Source organism: Myodes glareolus, chromosome X (genome assembly GCF_982192425.1).
Source record: "Myodes glareolus chromosome X, mMyoGla1.1, whole genome shotgun sequence".
NCBI classification, from domain to species: Eukaryota; Metazoa; Chordata; class Mammalia; order Rodentia; family Cricetidae; genus Myodes; species Myodes glareolus.
The window spans coordinates 28,815,844-28,838,515 of record NC_142053.1 but is presented as its reverse complement, the minus strand read 5'-3'; the positions used below and the strand labels follow the sequence as shown (position 1 = coordinate 28,838,515).

General features: G+C 45.3%; 3 protein-coding genes across 3 annotated transcripts in view; 2 read left to right on the top strand and 1 right to left on the bottom strand.

Annotated features, from left to right (window-relative positions):
* Nucleotides 1-3,374: 3,374 nt before the first annotated feature.
* On the bottom strand, nt 3,375-4,640 carry Rnf113a (ring finger protein 113A). The gene has a single exon (XM_048450429.2). The coding sequence runs from the start codon at nt 4,451-4,453 to the stop codon at nt 3,425-3,427; it is 1,029 nt and encodes a 342-aa protein (XP_048306386.1). The 5' UTR covers nt 4,454-4,640; the 3' UTR covers nt 3,375-3,424.
* A 34-nt stretch (nt 4,641-4,674) lies between these two features.
* Ndufa1 (NADH:ubiquinone oxidoreductase subunit A1) lies at nt 4,675-9,616 on the top strand. The gene is made up of 3 exons (XM_048450430.3): nt 4,675-4,882; nt 7,023-7,112; nt 9,463-9,616. The coding sequence occupies exons 1-3, from the start codon at nt 4,781-4,783 to the stop codon at nt 9,481-9,483; spliced, it is 213 nt and encodes a 70-aa protein (XP_048306387.1). The 5' UTR covers nt 4,675-4,780; the 3' UTR covers nt 9,484-9,616.
* A 5,269-nt stretch (nt 9,617-14,885) lies between these two features.
* Akap14 (A-kinase anchoring protein 14) overlaps nt 14,886-22,672 on the top strand; it is a 14,658-nt gene continuing 6,871 nt past the window's right edge. The window contains exons 1-3 of the mRNA XM_048450426.3: nt 14,886-14,974; nt 20,123-20,955; nt 21,046-21,137. Of these exons, the coding sequence (XP_048306383.1) occupies nt 20,133-20,955; nt 21,046-21,137 (915 nt within the window). The 5' untranslated portion in view covers nt 14,886-14,974; nt 20,123-20,132. The remainder of the gene's footprint in view (nt 14,975-20,122; nt 20,956-21,045; nt 21,138-22,672) is intronic.

Below are 22,672 nucleotides of genomic sequence, written 5' to 3'. Positions count from 1 at the left end.
GGGCTCTCAAGATGGCTCAGCAGTTACGCATCCTTGCTAGCCACACAGAGAACCCACATATGAACTCTTGCTGCCCCTAATTCCAGTTTCAGGGACCCAGTGCCCTCTTCTGGCTTTGAAAGGCACTACACACATGCATGATGCCCATACACTCTCTCTATGTGTCTCTCTCTGTGTCTCTGTCTCTGTCTGTCTGTCTCTCTCTGTCTCTCTCTCTCTCTCTCTGTCTGTCTCTCTCTCTCTCTCACACACACACACACACACTCCAAATAAATAGTAAGAAAAAGTGATCTTGCCAGGCAATGGTGATGCATGCCTTTGATCCTAGCACTTGGGAGACAGGGACAGGCGAATCTCTGAGTTTGAGGTGAGCCTGGTCTACAGAGCAAGTGTCCAGGACAGCTAGGGCTGTTACACAGAGAAACCCTGTCTTAGAAAGAAAGAAAGAAAGAAAGAAAGAAAGAAAGGAAGGAAGGAAGGAAGGAAGGAAGGAAGGAAGGAAGGAAAGAAGGATGGAAGAAAGAAAGGAAGAAAGGAAGAAGGAGAGAGAAAAAAAGAAAAGAAAAGAAAAAGTGATCTCATGTCTGTGGACTTCTAGGTTGTATTTCAATTCTTTTTTCCCCTTGGGCATTCCAGCCAGTTGCTCTTCCACTGAACCATATTCCCCTCAGTCCCAGGATTAGGTTCTTATTTTTCTCTATTACATTTTATTTATTTTATTCTCTGTGTGTACTTGAAGATGGGAGTCAACTCTGTTCCTCCACTATGTGGGTTCAATTAAGGTGGTCAGGTCTGGCAGCAGGTGCCTCCACCCACTGAGACATGTCACCAGCCCAAGAGATTAGGTTAATGCTGAGACCAACCCAATATATTCTTTTTCCCGTGCGCCCCTCATTTGCCGCTACTATTCAGTATACAGCTCCAGAAGATGCAGCCTGTGTCTACTGTATTCATTACTATTATCCCCTGTCCTCAACACAGTGCTTAAGAAACTCTATTCAGTCAGGCAGGGTTGTTGCACACCTTTAATGCCAGCTCTTGGGAGGCAGAGGCAGGCAGATCTCTGTGAGTGCAAGGTCAGCCTGGTCTACAGAGCAAGTTCCGGAACAGCCAGGGCTACACAGAGAGATCCTCTCTCAAAAAGCCAAAGAGAGACAAAAAGGAATGTCTGTTCAAAGAAAATCTTTACATGAATATCTTTAAATATGAGTAAAGTCCACTTTAACTCAATTTATACACTCTTCTGTTTCCTGATATCAACCCAATTTTAATTATATCACTAAAATAATGACTAATCATCTGGCCTGTCCTCTCTGCATCTCGATAATGTTAAACAAATTTATCTGTCATCCTCATCTCCCCATTACCTACAGAAATATAACTTCAAATTCCTCGGTGTGGACTCAAAGCTTTGGTCTAAATCCCCTTTCTTAAAACTCTCTCATCAATTTCTTAACTATATGCCAAGCACTAAGCTAGTTCCCAAACAATTTTGATTACAAGTACACTAATTTTAACAAGGTGTGATTAGTTCTACTGGAGTCTAGGAGAACACTGATAGTTTCAGATTATGGATTATAAAACATTAGGCCTTTTACCATATCCAAGTTCACAAATTCAGTTAAGTGTAACATCCAATTTACTGGCCATCTATGCATTTCAAGAACTAGTAGCCACATGAGGCTAATACCTATTACACTGGACAGTATTTATCATATTTCATCATCTGTGGAAATGAGGGTTACCTAGAGGTGCTCCAAAGGAAGCATGGACCACTTCCCAAAGATTGCAAGGTACACTTTCAAAGTGATCAAGGACCAACTCAAACCCTCCAATGTGCATTTTAAAACAATACTTGCTCCAACAATATAATGCATCAAAGTAATTTCTAAACTATTACATAATATAGAAATGTGATATAATAAATAGGTCCAGTTATTGACTTCATCACTGTTGTGCCCAGATTACAACCCCCAGAGAGAGACCACCAGAGAAGCCCAGACTGTAATAAGCAAAGTTTAATCAGCATAATACAAATATGTTTGGAACTCATATCCATCCCCATTACAGCGAGGTGTAGAGAGGAGTTGTATCTCCTCTGTGGGGTAAGCCTTTAAAGGTATGCTTTTGGCCCTTTAAGAGGCAAACCACACCCACACCCAGCAACCCCTGACCTCTCCCCGCCATCTTGGATCACTCACTTACTGTTCTCTTTGGGGGTGTGCACATCTCCCCGTTCCCCCCTCTGCCCCCCTTTTCCCCTTTCCCTCCATAACCCCCTGAATAAATATTTCAATCTTACTCTACATGTTGTGTCTAACCATGTCTCTGTCTCCTGCCCACCTGCCATGTGTCTGCCTGCGCCGGGACCAACCACCGCTGCCTGCTACCGCTGCCAGCCACCACATGGCCCCCTTGCCGGGATCTTGCAGGGACCCACAGCCAGTCTCTCTCTGTCTGGGACTGGCTGCTCCCAGGGGCAAGCCACGCCCACTCCCGGCGACCCCTGACCTCTCCCCGCCATCTTGGATCACTCTCTTACTGTCCTCTTGGGGGGTGCAGGCCTCTCCCCGTTTCCCTCTTTCTCTTCCTTCTTTCTCTTCTCTCTCCCCTCTTTCTCTCTCTCTCCCTGCCCCCTCTCATCCCTTTCCCCTCCATAACCCCCTGAATAAATATTCAACATGTTGTGTCTATCCATGTCTCTGTCTCCTGCCAACCCACCCCTGCCACGAGCCACTTCGGTGTCCAGCACTGGGGACATGCCAGCATTTCCCACCGCTAGCTGCTCGGGGAACCACCCAGGGATCTTGGGCAGGCCGCTCAGGAACCGCCTGGGGATTTTGCAGCATTTTAAAAAATAACTACAAAGAGAATCTTTTAAGATGCTTTGGCACGGGTACAAGGATTTTTGTTCCCTCCCATTTTGTTAAGTTAGCTTTTTCCCCATTTTTTAGAGCAAGGCCACTGTTTCTGAGTTAGGCCATCTTTATCAGCCTGTACCAGGTGGCTGGCTGGGCTGAGCTAAGTGTTTTTGTGCTCGGGATCTCCTGGGTGGGAGAGGGGAAGGCCACTATCTTCCCGGGAAAACAGTCTGCTAGGAAATTTCTTCTCGCCCTTTTGAGAATAAGAGGTGAGGGTCTCACAATCACAACTTAGGTTCCCTCAAGTACATCTTAGTTTTTTTCGTGACTTCTCCCATCCACACAACTTATGACACAGGGCTCTGAAATACTCACCAGTTAAGTATCTATTTCAAGGCTAAAAACATCCAGATAACACCTATCTTGAAGCCTTTCATCTGGGGCCCTATTCCATCGCCTGCCTTCTCTGCCACTTTCCCTTTTTTTTTTTAAAAAAAAAAAGATTCCAAAAGATTTTAACAAACAACAAAGTATTTATTTTGCGACTGGGAATTACGAAAAACCTAAATAATGGGAACTGAATTCTCCTCCTTGGGGTCTTCTTGGAAATCAGAAGCACCTCCCTCTGCTTCAGCTCGATGCTTTCCAAGTTTAGCAATCAATTCTTTGGCTGGATTGAAGACGCCATTGGTCTGCTGATCACAGACATAGCAACGAGATGTGGTGCGGAAATGCTGCAGTGCACATCTCTCGCAGAAATAATGCCTACACTTGGTGACAACTGGGTTTTGGAAGGTCTGGCGACAGATGAAACACTTGAATGGTATTTCCTCATCATCGCTTCCCACTTCGTAGTTTTCGTCCTCATAGACACCATAGCGACCCTCATCAAGCTCACGTTCGATCTGCCACCCGTGCTTGTAATCTGAACGGTCATGGAGGAATTTGCAGCTGTCCCCGAAGCCACAGAAGCCAGTCTCCTTGTAGTCCTTGCAAATGTCGGGCTGGTAATCCCAGCGCACGGTGGCACGTAGATGCTCGGGAGCTCGGATGGGACCTTTCCTCACCATCCCGGAGGAGGCATTGCCCATGGACGTATCTTTGGGCTTCACGTATTTCTGATAATTATTGATTCCCCGATAGATCTTGTCATCTTCCTTACCCCTCAGCTCCTCCTGGATCTTCTGGCTCCGTTCAAAGATGGATTGTGCATCGCGCTCCTTCTCAGTGTCCAGTTCGTAGACAGCGGTCGCCCCCATATCCTCGGGCCCCACGGGTTTTGCCGAACGGGTCGACTTGTAGACCACGCCGAGACCCTCTTGTTCATTCTCGTCCTCGCTACTGAAGCCGCTGTAGTTCGTCTTCTGTTTACCGCTACCACTCGTCTTCTGGATCATCGGATTGTGGGTCGCATGCTTTTTCTCCGGTCGGACCACAGCGCTGCCTTCGTCGCCGCTGCTGTCACTGTCCCCTGACCCCGCATCATAGAGTGGGCGCTTTCGGCGCCCCGGCGCCCCTTTCCGCCCAGGCTTTTTGAAGAGGAAGGTGCACACCTGGCCGGCCGAATTCCCCGGAGAAAGTTGTTCTGCCATTTGAGATCACCAAGCTCTGAAACAGCCGCGGCGTACAGGACCGCTCCGCATCGTCAGATTTCGTGGTCTCCGCCGCGGTGAGTCGGATGGAGGAGGGGGTGTGTGTGCGGGGGCGGGCGGCGAAAAATACTGCCTGGGAACGATTTCCAGACCGAGAACGCCAGTCACTTTTGAGCCCCTGCGGCCACCGTCGCTTCCTCCTGAGCCGTCCAAGGCACCGCCCCTTCTGCGTGCCGCCGGAAGGAAGGTGAAAGCCGGTCACCTCTGAGGAGCCGGTTGCGGTTTGGAGTGCGAGTTACGGTTCGGAGAGCGAGTTACGGTTCGGAGATGTGGTTCGAGATTCTGCCTGGCCTCGCCATTATGGGCGTGTGCTTGGTCATCCCCGGGGTGTCCACTGCGTACATCCACAAGTTTTCCAACGGAGGCAAGGTAAGGCGGCCGGGCTCTGCGGACCGTGGGACTACGGTGGCCGTTTGAATGCGCTGCCGCTCCGCTCTGTGAGGGTGAGAACCTCTAAGTGGGTCCACCTTTGAGTGTTGCCTGAAAGCGGAGACTCGGCGGACTCCACCTTTTCCTTTAGCAGAACATAGCGAGGTTTTGGTTGAGGACGAGTGACCCAAAAGGAAACGATGCATTTGGCAGTTAGCAAGGTAGAGTACAAGAGCCGGGCCCTACTGCCTAGACCGAGGAGCGGAGGTAGTTGTGTCCCCATTCCTTGCCATCATTCATCTCCTTGTGAAAACCGATTGGGTAGCTGTGTTTGTGCACGTGAGCGTAGGTGCCTGCGGAGATCCGAAGAGGGCACCGGGTCGCTTGGATCTGAAGTTACAGGAGGGTAGGAGCCAGCAAAAGTGGGTGCCAGGAATCGAACTCAAGTCCTCTGCGGGAGCGACTGGCACTCTTAACCAATAAGCAATCTCTCCATCCCTGGTCGTTTTTCTTTTTACGTGTGGGAGGGGGAGGAGGGAGGGGTGGGTGTAAGCGTGTCCCGCGCTCCTGCAGAGATCAGAATTCAGCGGTCCAGAATTGCGTTTTTCCCTCCATCATGTGGGTCCAGGGGATACAGCCCAGGACCTAAGGCTTAGGGCAAGGGCCTTTACCCGTTAAGCCGTCCGACGCCTTCCCTCTATTGGTTTAATTTCCCACATTCACGTTTCCGTAGCTGTGTGTTCTGTATCCTTAATTAATCCTGCCTTCTTTTCAGCTTCCCACTTGAATGTGTAAGCCTTAAGGAACTCACATCGTGGCTTTCGTTTTCCCTCTTCCTAGGCCTCCCCAATGACCTTAGAGTACTGTCAGATTATAATTGGACTTCTGTTTTGGTTTGTACTTTTCTTTCAGGTGTACTCTACCTTTATTGTTTGTTAGAGTCACAAAGCAACAGCTAGATTTTTTTTTCTTTCCTTCATTTTTCGCATTCTCTACGACGTGGCTTGCTTGGCCTTGAACTTGTGGATCCTCCTGCTAATACCTCCAGAGTTTTGGCGAGGCCCACCACACCCAGCTGCCAATTTTTTTTATCTTATAAAAATTAAATTTTGATTTAGTCTGTGTGCAAGTTTTCAGAAATCTGAGGACAACTTGCAGGGATCAGTTGTCTCTTAGCACGTGGTACCAGAGAGCTAATTCAAGTCTTCAGGCTGGGCAACAAGCACTTTTACCTGCTGAGCCATCTCACTAGCTCACCAGCAAAACAAAACAGAGCTGGGCTTGGTGGCTCTAGCCTGTAATCTAGCACTCAGGAAGCTTAGGCAAGAAGATTGAGGAAGACTGGAGGTCAACCTGGGGCTAGATAGTGAGTTCCAGGAGAGCCTGGAACATAATGAGGTCCTGTCTCAAAAAAAAAAAAGAAAGAAAGAAAGAAAAAAGAAAAACAAGGAAGAAAGAAAGAAAGTCAGTGCCCCCCCCCAAAAAAAATAGGAAGAGGAAGTTTAAGAAGTCAGTTACCAACTTAATCCTAAATATTAATGGTATTAATGGTCTGGTTTTATTTAGGAGGTTTGGCTCTGTGTTGTCCACTTAGCTTTTGTTTGAGCAATGATCCTATTTTTCTAGCGAATTATTTCTTTTTGTAAAAATGTATTTTATTAGGGGCTGGAGAGATGGCTGAGTGGTTAAGAACATTGCCTGCTCTTCCAAAGGTCCTGAGTTCAATTCCCAGCAACCACATGGTGGCTCACAACCATCTGTAATGAGGTCTGGTGCACTCTTCTGACCTGCAGACATACACACAGACAGAATATTGTATACATAATAAATATTAAATATTAAAAAAGAAATGTATATTATTATTATTATTTACATGTATGTGTGCACCATGGAGAGTAGAAGAGGGTATCGAGTCTCCTCTGGAATGGAGTTTAAGGCAGTTATGAGTCTCCTCCTGCCACCCCTCAAACAAAGCAAAACATGTTGGTTCTGAGAAACCAATTGAGTAGCCAGAGTTAGCAAGTGCTCTTAACCACTTAGCCACCTCTTCAACCCCTACTTTGTCATTGAAGAAAAATTGGAGATATATCTTTTCACTGGGTCACTCATATTTATAAACTGCATTGTCCTTTACTTGAAGGAGAAAAGAATTGGTCGCTTTCGTTACCAGTGGTATTTGATGGAAAGAGATAGACGTGTCTCTGGAGTCAACCGCTACTATGTGTCCAAGGTAAGATGACTGAAAGATTGCAATGTGTTCTGGTACTTCCTTGCCTAAGTTCATACAGTACTCATTTAATTGGCATTTTTTTCTAGTGAAGTATGCAGTCTTTTATACATAAAATGATCTTTGTTGGTGTGTTGTATGTGTGTGTGGTGTGCATTCGTACATGTGTGGGTACACTTGCCCCTGAATGTGTACATTGACAACACTCTCCCATTTATTTACTTGCTTGTTTGCTGTTTATTTTTTAAGCAGGGTCTCAATATTTAGCCTTGGCTTGCCTTGAACCTGCTATGTAGACCAGGCTGGCCTTGAACTCACAGATCGGCCTACCTCTGTCTCCTGAGTTCTGAGATAAAATGTGTGTAGTAGCAGGCCTGGCTATTTATTTATTTTAAATTTTTCTTCCGTTTGTGTATTGTGTGCCATGGTGCATATGTGAAGGTCAGAGGACAGCTTGTGGGAATCAACTCTCTCCCTTCACCATGTAGATTCCAGGGATCAAATTCAGGTCCTCAGTCTTGGTGGCAGGCACTTATACTCATGGAATCATCTTGCCAGCCCTTTTAAACCTTGTTTAAAGAATTGATTTAGCTGTTGTGGTGGCACATGCTTGTTGTAATCCTAGCCCCGGGAGGCTGAGGCAGGGAAAATCTATGAGTTTGATAGTAATTTGTACTATATAGTAAGATCTTACTCATAAAACAAAAAAGAATTAACATAATTTTATGCATAATTGAGTTTTAAGAAACTGTTATTTTTATAGGTCAAAAATAGCCAAGTAGCATTTTAATATTACTCAGATTAATGCTATATTTTCATAACTTATAAGATAATTTTGTTCTTAATTACTTTTAATTTTATTTGTGTGTGTGTGTGTGTGTGTGTGTGCGCGCCTGCACGCACGCGTTTGTGTGTGAATGCAGGTTGCATGTAGAGGTCAGAGAACAAACTGGAGGCATTCAGTTCTCTCCTGCAACCTTGTGGGATCCAGGAATCCAACTCAGGTTGACAGGTTTGCATGCAGGTGCCTCTCACCTGCATAATTCTTTCAGTTTCTTAAATCACTTTGTATTTGCTCCTAGCTCACAGATTCCCCACAATGAACTTAGGTAAATTTTGTGTTCATTTTATAGATGAGAAAGCATGGTTAGAATGAGTAAAAAGTATTGCAGGGGCTCAGTTTGATGCTGGCTGAGAATCAAATCTCATGGACATGAAGGTAGATAGTAAGTGCTGCCTTTAAAAAGTCCATGCTTTGGTGGTTCATGGTTTCATTTTCCCTGACTGTTATTTTCATACCTGGAAGGAATGTCATTAATTATCTCTAGTAGAGTCTTAAGCATTGTGAATGATATTTTGGTTTTGATACTGCTTTTCTTTGGAAGCAGACACTTGCTACATAGCCCTGGTTAGTCTGGAGCTTGCTGTGTAGCCTAGAGTAAACTTGAACTCAGAGCAAACTTCCTGCCTTTGCCTCCCTGAGTGCTGGGATTGTGATTACAGATACATGATACTATGCCCTCTTTAGAAGGTCTGAATATTTATGGAGCAAAGATTTTAGAGTTAGGGTCATTGTACTTGAATTTTGGCTCTGCTACTATTTGACTGACTTAAGGAAGTGGTTTTTTTTGGGGGGGGGGTGAGGCAGAATCGGGTGATTTCTAACTTCTTTGAGTTTCTACTTCATCGTTTATGAAGAGTTTGAATGAGGATAACAGTATTTGCCTTGTGTTTGGTGCTGTTTTGTGAGACAGTGTACTGGTCCTCTAATTTATGGAGGGGCCTGTGTATGAGGATCCAGGAGGTGAACAGTTGCTTGACTGTAATTCCAGTTAGGGTGAAGAAAAGGGCTTTTCATATATATAATAGGTTTGCTGCTGTCAGAAAATGAAGTGAGTGAGGTATAGTGTGCACTCTACAATCCTAGCATTTGAGAGTTGGAAGCGGGCGGATCAGGAGTTTACCTTTGGTTACATAGGGAGTTTAAGATGAACTTGGATTACATGAGACCTTGTCCAAAAAGAGAGAGAGAAAAGAAAAGGCCAGACATGGTCTGGTGGTGTACAACTTTAATCCCAGCACTCTGAGGGCAAAGGCAAGTGAATCTCTGTGAGTTTGAGGTCACCCGGGACTATGGAGTGAGACCCTGTTTCAAAGAGGTGGGGGCTCAAAGGTCTTCATTCAAGGATTATGAAGTCCAATTCAGCTTCTATTGTTGCAGTTAGAGAAATGTGGGATGGGAAATCACTTGCTTTACTAACAGTGCCATTCTGTGACACTGGAAATAAACAGCATGGTACATTTTCTCATGGGAACAGGATCCTCACATTCTCCTTTTCAAACTGTTTTACAGGGCTTGGAGAACATTCATTAAGGAAGCATTTTCCTGGTTGATGAAAGAAATTACTCAGCTATGATCATCTGTTCTTGCTAAAAGGCAAATGCAGCATATTATATATTATGCGCATGTTATATAATGCTGAATAAAAAGTTTAAAAAAATCTAAAGTCAATTTTCCTTCTTATGAAGTAAAGTTGGAGTTTACTAAAGCTATTTTGATACAGGCATAAGTGTGGGGGTTGAGAGAGAAGTAGAAGCACTCTGAAGAAAGTAAGATATATCTAAACACACAGTTTAGAGTGTGGGTGTGGCTTCTTGGAGAGTCTCCTTTTTCTGTTACAGTAATCAGGTTTTGGTAGGTGCTATGATGAAACATCATGACCAAAGGTAACTTGGGGAGGAAAGGGTCTATTTCACTCACAGTTCCATATAACAGTTCATCATCAAAAGCAGTGAGGTTAGGAACTTGGAGTCAGGAGCTGATGCAGAGGCCATGGAGGGGTGCTGATTACTGGCTTGCTTTCCGTGGCTTGCTTAGTCTGTTCTCTTATAGAAAAAAGACTATGAGCCCATGATGGCACCATCCACAATGTGCTGGGCCCTCCCCCATTGATCACTAATTAAGAAAATGCCCCACAGGCTTGTCTGCAGTCCAATCTTACAAAAACATTTTGTCAATTGAGGTTCTCTGATGACTCTAGTTTGTGTCAAGTTGGCATAAAACTAGCCAGTACAGTATGTTTTGAAGTTACTATCTTTAAAGAGTTGCTAAGAAACCTAAATAAGGAGAGATTCCCAGGAATCCACAAGGATGACCCCAGCTAAGACCCTAAGCAATAGTGGAGAGGATTCCTGAACTGACTTTGCCCTGTAGTCAGATTGATGACTCTTTAACTGTCATCATAGAACCTTCATCCAGCAACTGATGGAAGCAGATGCAGAGATCCACAGCTGAGCACTGGGTGTAGCTCCCAGAGTCCAGTTGAAGAGTGGGAGGAGAATACGAGCAAAGACCATGATGGGGACACCTGCAGAAACAGCTTTCCTGAGCTAATGGGAGCTCACCAACACTGGCCTGACAGCAAGGGAACCAGCTTAGGATCAAACAAGGCCCTCTGAATGTGGGTCTCAGTTGTATGGTTGGGGCAGACTGTGGGGCCATTGACAGTGAGATCAGGATTTATTCCTATTGCTTATACTGGCTTTTTGGAACCCATTCTCTTTGGAGGGATACCTTGCTCAGCCTAGATATAGTGGGGAGGGCCTTGGCCCTGCCTCAAACAATGTGCTAGGCTTTTTTGACTCCCCATGGGAAGCCTTACCCTCTCTGAGGAGTGCATGGGGGTTGGGAGGGGGGAAGGTTGAGGGACCTGAAGGAGGGGAGGGAGTGGGAACTGGGATTGGTATGTAAAATGAGGAAAGATAGTTTTTAAAAAATAAAAATAAAAAAAGACAACAAAGGCATGTAAAATTACTGATATAATATATACCAAGCAGCCATCACTGCATAAGCATCTAATACTTCTTGAATGGCATTACAGTGACCTTTGTAATAGATATTGAGATATTTATAGTTCTTCAAAACTGGCTAGAAGAATATGGAAACATTTTTCCCCTGTATTTATTTATTTTTTTCCTGAGTGGATCCCACAGAGTTCAAGATTCTAGTTGGCATCCTGGGGATGTCGTTCAGTAATAGAGGACTTGCCTAGCATTTGCAAGGCCCTGGCTTCCATTCCACCTTTTGTATCATCTTCTGATTTAGTTCTTGGGAAGATATTCTACATCCCATGCACCACCACAGTCAGCTGCTAGTTACGGTTGGGGAATATTATTTTCAGGTGTGTGACTTGTTTACTCTGCATCTTTTAACTCTGAAGCTGTGTTACTGTGCCTGTCAAAAACTCCTGATGGGCCAATAGTGAGGCAGGAGCAAGGATAGGCGGGGCTGGCAGGCAGAGAGTGTAAATAGAAGGAGAACCCAGGCCAGGAAGAACAGGACAAGGCAAGGGGGACATCAGGGACTGGCCAGCCAGCTAGCCACAGAGTAAGACTGAAAGCAAGATACACAGAAGTAAGCAAAGGAAAGAGGCAAAAGGTAGTTGGGATAATTTAAGAAAAGCTGGCAAGAAACAAGTCATTCATAAGTAAGAATAAACCTCCGTAGCTGGGCGGTGGTGGCGCATGCCTTTAATCCCAGCACTCGGGAGACAGAGGCAGGTGGATCTCTGTGAGTTTGAGGCCAGCCTGGGTGACAAGAGCTAGTTCCAGGACAGGCTCCAAAGCTACAGAGAAACCCAGAAAAAAACAAAAAATTAAAAAAATAAATAAAAAATAAGCCTTTGTGTGTTTGATTTACTTGGGAGCTGGGTGGTGCCCCCCCCCCAAAAAAATTAGACTACAAGTTACTTTTTAATGTCAGTACTATCCTTTCCCAATTACATCACAGTTCGTGCTGTGTGCTAATGCTGCAGGTACCCACTGGGTACAGACTGGCTGACTGGATCCACTTGACAAGAGAATGACGTCAGCTGGCCTCACTGCTGAGAACCATCAGCTTTGCAAGGACTAGGCAGAAGAGGAGGAAAGAACTGGAGAAGAGGGGAGGGTAAGAAGACAGACAGGAGAGTGTGCTGTAAGTGTGACAGTAAAAAGGCAGTGGCTCTCCACCTTCCTCATGCTGGACCCCTTTAATCCAGATCCTCATGTTGTGGGGACCCCAAGCATAAAATTATTTTCGTTGCTACTTCATAACTATACTTTTGCTACTGTCATGAATTGTAATGTAAATATCTCAAATGTAGGATATCTGATCTGCTACCTCTGTGGGGGGCATGACCCACAACTTGAGAACCACTGCTATAAGGGAAGGGTGAGGGAAAAACCAGGAAAAACTTGCCATGAATGAAGGGACCCACGTGGAAAGGGAAATTTAAGGCCTAATGTGTGAAGTCCTGAAGAAGGTTCTCACAATGTCACCCCCCCCCCCCATCCCCTCTTCCGTGCGCTCTGATGTAGTCCACTCCTGCTTAGGGGCTTGTGCTGGTTAGCTTTGTTTGTATTGTCAACTTGACACAGCTAGAATCACCTGGAAAGAGTGAGGGGTTCCCCCATCAGATTGCCTGTAGGCAAATCTGTGGGGCATTTTCTTGATTAATGGTTGATGTGGGAGTATCCTGTCCACAACACATGGCGCCGCCACTGGGCACATGGTCCTGGCTTGTGGAAGAGAGCAGACAGAGTAAGCCATGGAGAGCAAGCCTGTAAGCAGCTTTCTTCCACGGTTCTTGCTTCTGCTTTTGACTTCCTCAGTGATGGACTGTAACTGGGACTTGTAAGCCAAACAAACCCTTTCCTCCCCACGTTTTTGTCAGTGTTTTATCACAGTGATAGGCAGAAAGCAAGCTAATGCAGGACTTTGTTGTAAAAGGAGCAGTGGGCCACTTTCCGCCGCCCGGCTCCCGTCTAGCTTTACCCAAAATGATTACATGGAAACTGTATTCATTTAAACACTGCCTGGCCCATTAGTTCTAGCCTCTTATTGGCTAACTCTCAATCCATTTCTAATAATCTATATCGCCACGTGACTGTGGCTTATCGGCATGAGTCTAACCAGCGTCTGTCTCAGAGAGAAGAGCCATGGCGTCTGCCTGACTCTGCTTTCTTTCTCCCAGCATTCTGTTTGGTTTACTCTGCCTATCTAAGCTGCTGTCCTATCAAAAGGTATCTAAGCTGCTGTCCTGTCAAAAGGCCAAGGCAGTCTCTTTATTTAACCAATGAAAGTAACACATAGACAGAAGACTCTCCTACACCAGGGCCCAGTTCTGGGTTTTTTTCAGTTCAAGAATTTAACACCGTGGGAAGCTGCAAGTATCTTGCCAGTGCTCTCTGGTGAACATGGTATAGAGTCCCTCTACTTCCCACACATAGAGTAAGCAAGGTGCTCACTTCCTCTCATCCCTGCAGTTCTGTCCAGCACTGGACAGCACAGGTAGTACAGCCAGGTAAGCCATGCAGGGCATGTGCAGCTGTCTTTGGGAGCTAATGGGACACAGACTTACCTTGGCCTGCCCTGCCATAGGCAAAGGCAGCTTCCCTTAGAATCCAAAGTGTCCCATGGAATGTGGGGACATCATGCCTTGTGTACAGACAGGTTCTACCTTCTCACAGGTAAATGCATAAATGAACCATGGGCCAGTGGGGTCCTGCTCTATGTATGGTTAAGGCCAGAAATGGAGTCCTAGAGTGTTGAAGAGGCCAGACACCCTGATTACTAGAGGCACATCGAGTGGGTGTGCGGGAGCAGGGAGAGGTGGCTGAGTAGAGGAATGGGGCCTCCCAAGCAAGAAAAGATGACTGAGTTTCCAAAGTTTAGCTTCTCTTCTGCCCTTCTTGCCCCTCTAACTGCTGTCCCCTGTTCTGCTGTCCCTTAGTCTGCTCTCCATGCTCCTTCTCCACACTTACCTGAGTTGGCATTAGAGTTGGCAGAGCTGGGAAGAATGTGCACTTAGCACTGCACGAGATAGAATAGAAGGACAAAAGAAAACATATTCAAAGCTGGGCATGATGCTGCCCTCAAGCTGACATATGGGGATCTCGAGCTTGAGGCCAGTATGGGCTCTATAGAAAGACGTTGTCTAAAAAGGACAACACCCTCTATTCTAAGCCATGATCATCATTATTTTGTAGACAGAAAATGAAGAAAAGTTGGGTGGTGATGGTGGTGCACATCTTTGTCCCAGCACTTGTGAGGCAGAGGCAGGTGGATCTCTATGAGTTCAAGGCCAGCCTGGTCTACAGAGTGAGTTCCAGGACAGCCAGAGCTGTTACACAGAGAAACCCTATCTCAAAAAACAAAAAGAAAAAAAAACAACAAATGGAAAAAGAAAAGTGCAAAGCAAACTGAGTCTGTACAAATATCATTGTTCTACTCTCTCATCCTCGATGTACAAAAGACATCTTTCAGAATAGTCGAACATATAGAGCTCCTAACTTCAGAATGTGGACATGAAAAGATGAGATTGTGGTCAATGATGTCAGATAGTTCTGGGTTTGAGCTCTTGGCAATTTGCATGACATCCTCTGTGCCTCGCTTCATCCAAATATAATATGAAACACTGGTACCTACCTTCTGACGGCACTGCAAAAAGTAGATAGCTTGTTGCAGTAAACTGCAGAGCATGCAAAGGCCCAGTGCTTCTTGGCTGAGGAATGTCGCATTGCCAGTCCTCCAGGCACTGCCCCGCAAACTCATGCCCTGGGAAGAAGCTGGGCTTGCATCACACAGCTCAGTTCTGGTACTGAGGCCTTTGCAAGGGGAATGTGTGTTCTCCCTCCTCTTGCTTTCTTTGCTTTTATCGACTGGGGCACATGGGCTTAACTTCCCATTGTTCAAAGTGGCATCGTTGCTGTGGCAGCATTTGTAAACATTCTCTCCAGGAATCTTGGGGCAAAGCCCTGCGAGAACTGCTAAAGCTTCCCTAGCTACCTCTCCTACTGCTTCAAACAAGAATCTGCTCATTTAGGTACTGGAGTTTCTTTGGGATGGGGGAGGCCTCAAATGGGGACCTGTAGTGGTTCTATTAATTACCCAGACTCCAAAAAAGTCAGTGGGAGGGACACCTAAGACTGATGTGTCCATAGATGGGTGAAGTTAAAACCCTTCCTTCTTTCCTTCCTCAAGCCCTCCCTTTTTGGTTTGCTGCTGTTGCTTTGGAGATGGGGGAATCTATGTAACCTAGGCTGCTTTCAAACTTGCTATGTAGCCAAAGGTGGGCTTTGGAAAGACTGTTTTCCAAACAGAGAAAGCAGGATGGTCCTGTCTGATGCCAGCTGCAGCAAGAGGACAACTGAGGTGGAGGTGAGCGGAGTGGAAAATGAAAATACCAAGGCCTAAATGAGCATGAGTCTGTAGTTATTACAGAAATGTTTAAAGGATATGGATATGCAGGGATACATATATATATATATGTATATATATCCAACGATATATCGTTGGAATTGGAACTTGGTTGCCTTACAGTGTCCACCATACCCTTGGGACCAATGATGCTGAGAAAGGAAACAAAGGGTTGTCTTTCATGAAAGGGGCTTCCAGCAAGAGTGAGATGGCACAGGGCATAAATATGGTCCCCAAGACTGACGTGTTGGAAAGAGAGAACCAACTTCTGCAAGTTGTCCTCTGACCTCTGCGTGTGTGCTGGAGCACCCATGCCCCCTCCCATTAAGGAAATACAAAAACTACGAGTTGAAAAAAGAGGTTTGCAGGAAGAAGAAGCACATTCTGGACCAGATGAAGATGAAAGCAGGCCCCTGAAGCCTTTTGTTAATTAATTTTTTTTTGCATTTCTTTTTCCTATCTTATATATCAGGTAGCTCACAACTGCCTGTAACTCTCATTCCAGGCCCAGCAGTGGTGGTGCACGCCTTTAATCCCAGCACTTAGGAGGCAAAAACAGGTGGATCTCTGTGAGTTCGAGTCCAGCCTGGTCTACAAGAGCTAGTTCCAGAAAACCAGGGCTTTTACACAGAAACCCTGTCTCAAAAAACAAAAATGAAAACAAAATCCTCTAGTTCCAGGGGATCCAACCCTCTTCTAGTTTCCACACACACAGTACACTTGCATACACCCAGTCAAGGCACACACACACACACACACATAAACTGAAATAAATAAAAATGTTTAAAAGTTAGCATAATATTTGTCAGGCAGCGGTGTTGCACGTCTTTAATCCCAGCACTTGGGATGCAGAGACAGGAGGATCTCTATGAGTTAGAGGCCAGCCTGGTCTACAAAGTGAATTCTGGGACAGCCAAGGCTACCAAAGAAACCCTGTCTCAAAACAATCAAAAAACTTAGCACACTAAAAAATAGGATAGTTGGTCAAGGAAATACAAAGATATGGCCATAGTAGAGAAAGACAGAGTTCAGCTTGCTGAGGCTTGTAGGAGTTGGAGGGAACCAGACAGAAGTTGTGTAAGACAGGAGCCCAGAGAAGCTAGAAGTTTCTCTAGGCAGCCAGCCAGTCAGAGGTATTCCATAGAGAGGGACCAGCAAGCAATGTAGTTTCCCTCTCACAGGTCAGCATTCTCTTCCTGGTGTGTGACCTCCCTAGGACACTAGAGGCCACTAGAGGGCCATTTCATGTGGTCTACTCCGGTCAATATTCCTGCAAAGCAGGAGATAGAAGAGAGAAGATGTGGAAAGTAGCCAGTATCCATCTCATCCATAGGGTCGTGGAAGTTAAATGAAACATGACACATAAAATATTCCAAAATTGGGAGCTTTATTTGTAGAAAAATAAAGAGCTCAGTTTGGGAAAACATCTACTGCCACCCCAACCCCCAACCCCTGCCTTTCATTTATAGGTTTGCTGGCATGGTGTTGTACACCTTTAATCAAGCAGGTGGATGGATCTTTGTGGGTCCAAAGCCATTCTGATCTACACGGGGAACTCCAGGCCAGCAAATGCTACATAATAAGACCCCTTCTTGCTTACCAATTCCAGCCAGACAGGTAAGGACAAGGAAGGCACCAAAGTAGATCCTCTGAATGTGGTTGACAGTTGCATGGATGGGACAGACTGAGGGGCCACTGGCAGTGGCACCAGGATTTATCCCTACTGTTTGTACTGGCTTTTTGGGAACCCATTCTCTTTGGATGGACACCTTGCTCAGCCTAGATATCGTAGGGAGAGCCTTGGACCTTCCCCAAAGCAATGTGCCTTACCCTCTCTGAGGAGTGGATGGGGGGTGGGATGGGGTGGGGAGTAGGTGGAGCGAATGGGAGAAGAGGAGGGAGTGGGAACTGGGATTGGTACGTAAAATGACAAAATATGGTTTTTATTTTAAAAATAATAAATTATAAAAAGACCCGTCTCAAAAGAATTAAATTTTTTAAAATTAAAAGAAAAGATTTGCCTGCAAGAAATGATTTACAAGCTAGAAATGATTTCTCAGAAGTGTTTCAAGACTCAAGAGGAAAGATGTAAAAAGGAAAAAACAGAACTCCCAATGGACACACCCTATTGTGTCCACAATCCCGAGAAACAGTACCCCTGATGGACACACCCCTATTGTGTCCACAATCCTGAGAAAGCTAAGGTTCAGTTATTGGTAAAGGTATCAGCAAATGCTGAAGGTATTTGGAAAACTTGAGCTGCATTTATGATTTTTTTAAAAGAAAAGTCTTCAAACAGGAACAAAAAAAATTTTATTTAAACTTTATGTGTATAAGTGTTTTACCTGCATGTGTCTGTGCACCACATGTGTACCTGATGCCTGCAGAGACCAGAAGAGAGCATCAGATCCCTTGGAAGTGGAGTTGCAGGTAGTTATGAGCTGCCAGGTGGTTGCTGGGAATTGAACCTGGGTCCTCTGGAAGAGCAGCCAGTGCTCTTAACCACTGAGCCATCTCTAGCTCCATTCACTTACTTTTTTTTAAGGCAGGGTGTCACTATGTAGCACAAGATGGCCTCCAACTCACAGATCTGCCTCAGCCTTTCAAATACTGGGGCAGGCATATGCCACACCACCATACCCAGTGTTCTCTCTCTCTCTCTCTCTCTCTCTCTCTCTCTCTCTCTCTCTCAGTCTCAGGTAGCTCAAGATGGCCTTAAATCTGCTATGTAGCTTCTGATCCCCTTGCCTCTCATTCCCAGATGGGATTACAAATGTGCACACAGTTCTCCACCTGGTGGCTTACCCATATTTTGTTGGTTTTTTGCTGTTGTGGGCATTGCCTTGCTATTCAGTCCTCGGCTAACCACTATGTAGCCAGATGAGCCTTGAACTTGCATGATGTGGGAGACCCCTCTGTGTGCTGTAATTACTATTAATGAATAAAAAAAACTGCCTTGGCCTGTTGATAGGGCAGAACTTAGGTAGGCGGGGAAGACGGAAGTAAATGCTGGGAGGAAAAAGGCAGAGTCAGGAAGCCGCCATAGAGCCACGGGAGATGGACATGCTGAAAGTTTCCTGGTAGGCTACATTGTAATATACAGATTAATAGAGATGGGTTAAATTAAGATGAAAGAGTTAGCCGATAAAAAGCTAGAGCTAGCTGGGTGGTAGTGGTGGCGCACACCTTTAATCCCAGCACTCGGGAGGCAGAGGCAGGCGGATTTCTGCTCTCTGTGAGTTCGAGGCCAGCCTGGTCTACAAGAGCTAGTTCCAGGACAGGCACTAAAGCTACAGAGAAACTCTGTCTGGAAAAACCAAAAAAAAAAAAAAAAAAAAAAGCTAGAGCTAATGGGCCAAGCAGTGATTTAATTAATACAGTTTCTGTGTGGTTATTTGGGTTGTGGGCGGCCAGGAACCAACAAGAGGCCTCCTGCAACACTTGCAGCGCTCTTCCTATCTCCCAAAGGTTAAGATGAAAGACATTTGTCACTATTCCCAGCTTCAAATCTCAGAACATAAACCAGAGTCATCCTAAATGGTGCAAGAGCCCCACTGAATCCAGACAGAAAGGAGGATACTCATCATCTTGACCTCCATTTAACATTTCTGAAAGGATTAACCAAAGCTAGTAAGCACAAGTGACACAGTATGTTCGGGAAAGAAATGGTAAAAATAATAGTTTCCTTGAGATAATATATGCCTGGGATCTTTGAGAATTATATACCTGGAAAATTCAAGATGAAAACACTGATCTGCTGGCTTGCCTCTGGATTTATTACATGTGCTTGTGTATGTGTGTGCGCGTGTGTGCGTGTGTGTGCGCGCGTGTGCGTGTGTGTAAACGTCCTACTACTGGAATACGCTTTTATTCCCTCAACTCACAACTTCTTTAAAAAGTCATGCTGGGGCTGTTGAGATGGTTCAGTGGTTAAGAGCATGTACTGGGCTTCCAGAGGTCCCAAGTTTGGTTCCCAGCACCCACATCAAGTGACTTACATCCACTCATAACCGCAGCTTCAGGGCATCTCCAGGCACCCATATTCACATGCAAACCTACACACAGATTTAAAAATGAAATTCGGGGGTTGGAGAGATGGCTCAGTGGTTAAGAGAACAGGCTGCTCTTCCAGAGGTCCTGAGTTCAATTCCCAGCACCCACATGGTGGCTCCCAACCATCTCATCACTGTCACGAGATCCAATGCCCTCTTTCTGGTGTGCAGATGTACATGTAGACAAGAACATATATACATAAAATAAATAAATAAATCTTTTAAAAAATGCAATTCGAATCTTAAACCATCAAAGCATGAACTGAGGCGTTTAGAGTCGGTATTTGGAGTTATGGTTCAAGGAAGCTAGAATTCGATTTAAGTCCTCTCAGTGTGCAGCATGGAAAACCCTTGGTTTTCAGGCAAGGTCCAGCTCAGCAAGCAGATAAAAAGGGTCGGCAGTAAAAGGTCTGACTAGCACCCTTCACCCCTAGCCTCTTCTCAAGAGGCAGCAGGTGTTGCCTGAGTATTTTGATCTTCTAACGGACAGGGTGGAGGGGCTGGAGACATGACTCAGTGTTTTATGGCCTTTGTTGCTCTTATAGAAGATCTGGGTTGAAGTCTCAGCATCCACATGGTGGCATGCGACTGTCAGTAACTCCAGTTACAGGGAATTCAATGTTCTATTCTAACCTCTGCAGGCATCAGGGATACACTTGGTGCACAGACATGCACACAAGCAAAACATTCGCGCACATAAATAAATATTTTTTTTAATCTAGGCAAAATAAAATGGATAACAGAAAAAGGCCCCCACCCCAGAGGGTTAAGGCTGTGGAGAACACCAGCACGGCCAAGGCAAAGAAACCGGATGCTCCAGAGCCCAAGAACGCTACAGGGCCAAAAGACAGCAAGACTGTGGCGGACCCAAAGAAGACTGTAACAGATCAGAAAAGGACTGTGAACATTGTCATAGATTCGAAGGACAGAAAGAGTTTGCCTGAGTCAAAAGAAAAGAAGACTGTGATGATCTTAGATCCCAAAGACAAGAAGCCAGAGACGAAAGACAAGAGGATGGTGACATTTGTGACAGACGTAAAAGACAAGAGAATTGTGACAGACACGAGAGAAAATAAGATTATGTCAATAGAGATGAACGACAAGGTGGTTGTGGCCGTGGTGCCAGAAGTCAAAGAAAAGAAAACTGTGCCACCAGTAGAACCAAAGGAAAAGGTGGTTGTGCCAGCTGTGCCGGTTGTGCCAGCTGTGCCAGCCACGCCAGCCATGCCAGCCGTGCCAGCCGTGCCAGCCGTGCCAGTTGTTCCAGAAGTTAAAGAGAAGATCTTGATGCCAGAGGTGAAACAGAAGAAGGAAATGTCACTTTTGCTCGAGGTAAAGGGATTCAAGGCTTTACGAATAGTACCAGATATAAAAGAAAAGAAGGCTGTACCCGAGATAGAAGAGAAGGCACCCGTGCCAGAAATAGAGAAGAACGCTGTGCCAGAGGTCAAAGAGAAAAAGCCTGTGGTAGAGGAAAAAAAAGACGATGGGACAGGTGAGGTAGCTCGGACTATAGTTGAGGGCGTTCTGGCTGCCGCTGTTCAATTCGTGGAAGGTAGGCTTCTGGTTTATTTGTCTAAAGAATTGTCTCATTGCTGTAAGAGCACACTACCAGGCAACTAACACACCTCTGCCTTGTTTGCAGAAGCCAGAAACCCCGTCAAGAACATTAAATGGCTCACTCATGGAGAATTCACAGCAGAAAAGGGTCGGAAACAAATTGAGAAGTTTGTTTCGGTAAGTGACTTTGGTCACTCCAGTTTGGTACCCCAGGGTGTGAGCAACAACAACAAAAAAGTCCTCCATTGATTAAAAGTTTGAGGTCATGAAAACAAAAGGGGTGGCATCAAAGACACCTAGAATAAGTAAACGTAATTTTCCTGTGAGTTCCAAAATCAAGATTGGCAAGTTTTGCTTACTTGTCATGCTTTTAATAGAAGCATTGTAACCCTTCAGGCAATGCTGTTTTCTTTTAAAAAGAAAAACATCTTTGTATTGTATGTGTACTAGTGGTTCTGTCCCTACTTATATGTGTGTATAATTGGTGCCTGTGGAGGTTGGAAGAGAGTGTCAAATGCCCCAGAACTGGAGTAGGAGGTGGCTGGGAGTTGCTGTAGATGTGGAGGATTGAACCCAGGTTCTCTGAAAGTGTAGCCAACATTCTTAGTAAGCCATTTCTCCAGTCCTATTTCAACTTTTTGAAGCAGGATCTCACTATGAAGCTCAAGCTGGCTTGGAATTTGCTATGTAGATCAGGCTGACCTCAAACACATAGAGATCCATCTGCCCCTGCCTCTTGAATGCTGGGCTTAAAAAGGGTGCACCACCTCCCCAGTCAGTAAGCATTCTTAGTCACTGCTATCTCTCCAGCCCCAAGGTAGGATGATATTTGAAAGAAAAAAGTGCATCCACATTGCTATGCATTTGTATCATCCTAACTGTACATTTCCCAAGGATATGCTATTTCCACATAAGCACTTTGTGCTGACATATTCGATGGGGGCAAGCTGGCCTAAGGAGAGAGAAGTATCTCTAGGTACAGTGGTACAGGATTGTAACCCCAGCGCTGGGGGGGGGGGGGGTGCGAAGGTGAGAGGATTGGGAGTTTAAAGTCATTTTCAACTACTATTCAAGGCCAGTCTGAGTTACATGAGTCTGTCTCCAAAAGGAGAGGAAGGCTGGAGAGATATTTCAGTCAGGAATACGCCTGCTGCGTAAGCATGAAGACCTGAGTTCAGTTCCCAGCACCCACTTAAAAAGCCATGCATGGTGCTGTGTACTTCAGGAAGGCAGAAACAGGCAAATTCTTGCCCAGGACTGACCAGTGAGAAGTCATTTCTCAAAAAAAAAAAAAAGGTACAAGTTGGACAGATCCTAAGAAATAACAAAAAGGTTAACCATTACTTCCACATATGCATACACATATAAACAAACATCCTATTCATTCAGGTTTTTGGCCCTTTGTAATGCATATATATTGAATAACTCTTCATTCATGTGGGTCCTTTCCTACTGTGGCTCACATCTCTTCACTCCTCTCAGATCCTGGTACCACTACTTCATTTTAACCTTTGTTGGTGCTCACCAGACCCTGGGCAGTGGCCTCCTCACTATACTTCATTGCACTGAACCTCACGTCTGCGAACCACCCCATACTGTGAAGCCACACCTACTTTCCTTAAGCTTGGCTTCAAACCTACAAACTCGGCTCTGAAACCTTCAGTAGCCCATTACTTTTTACTAATGGCCAAAAGAAAGGGAAAATGTTTCAC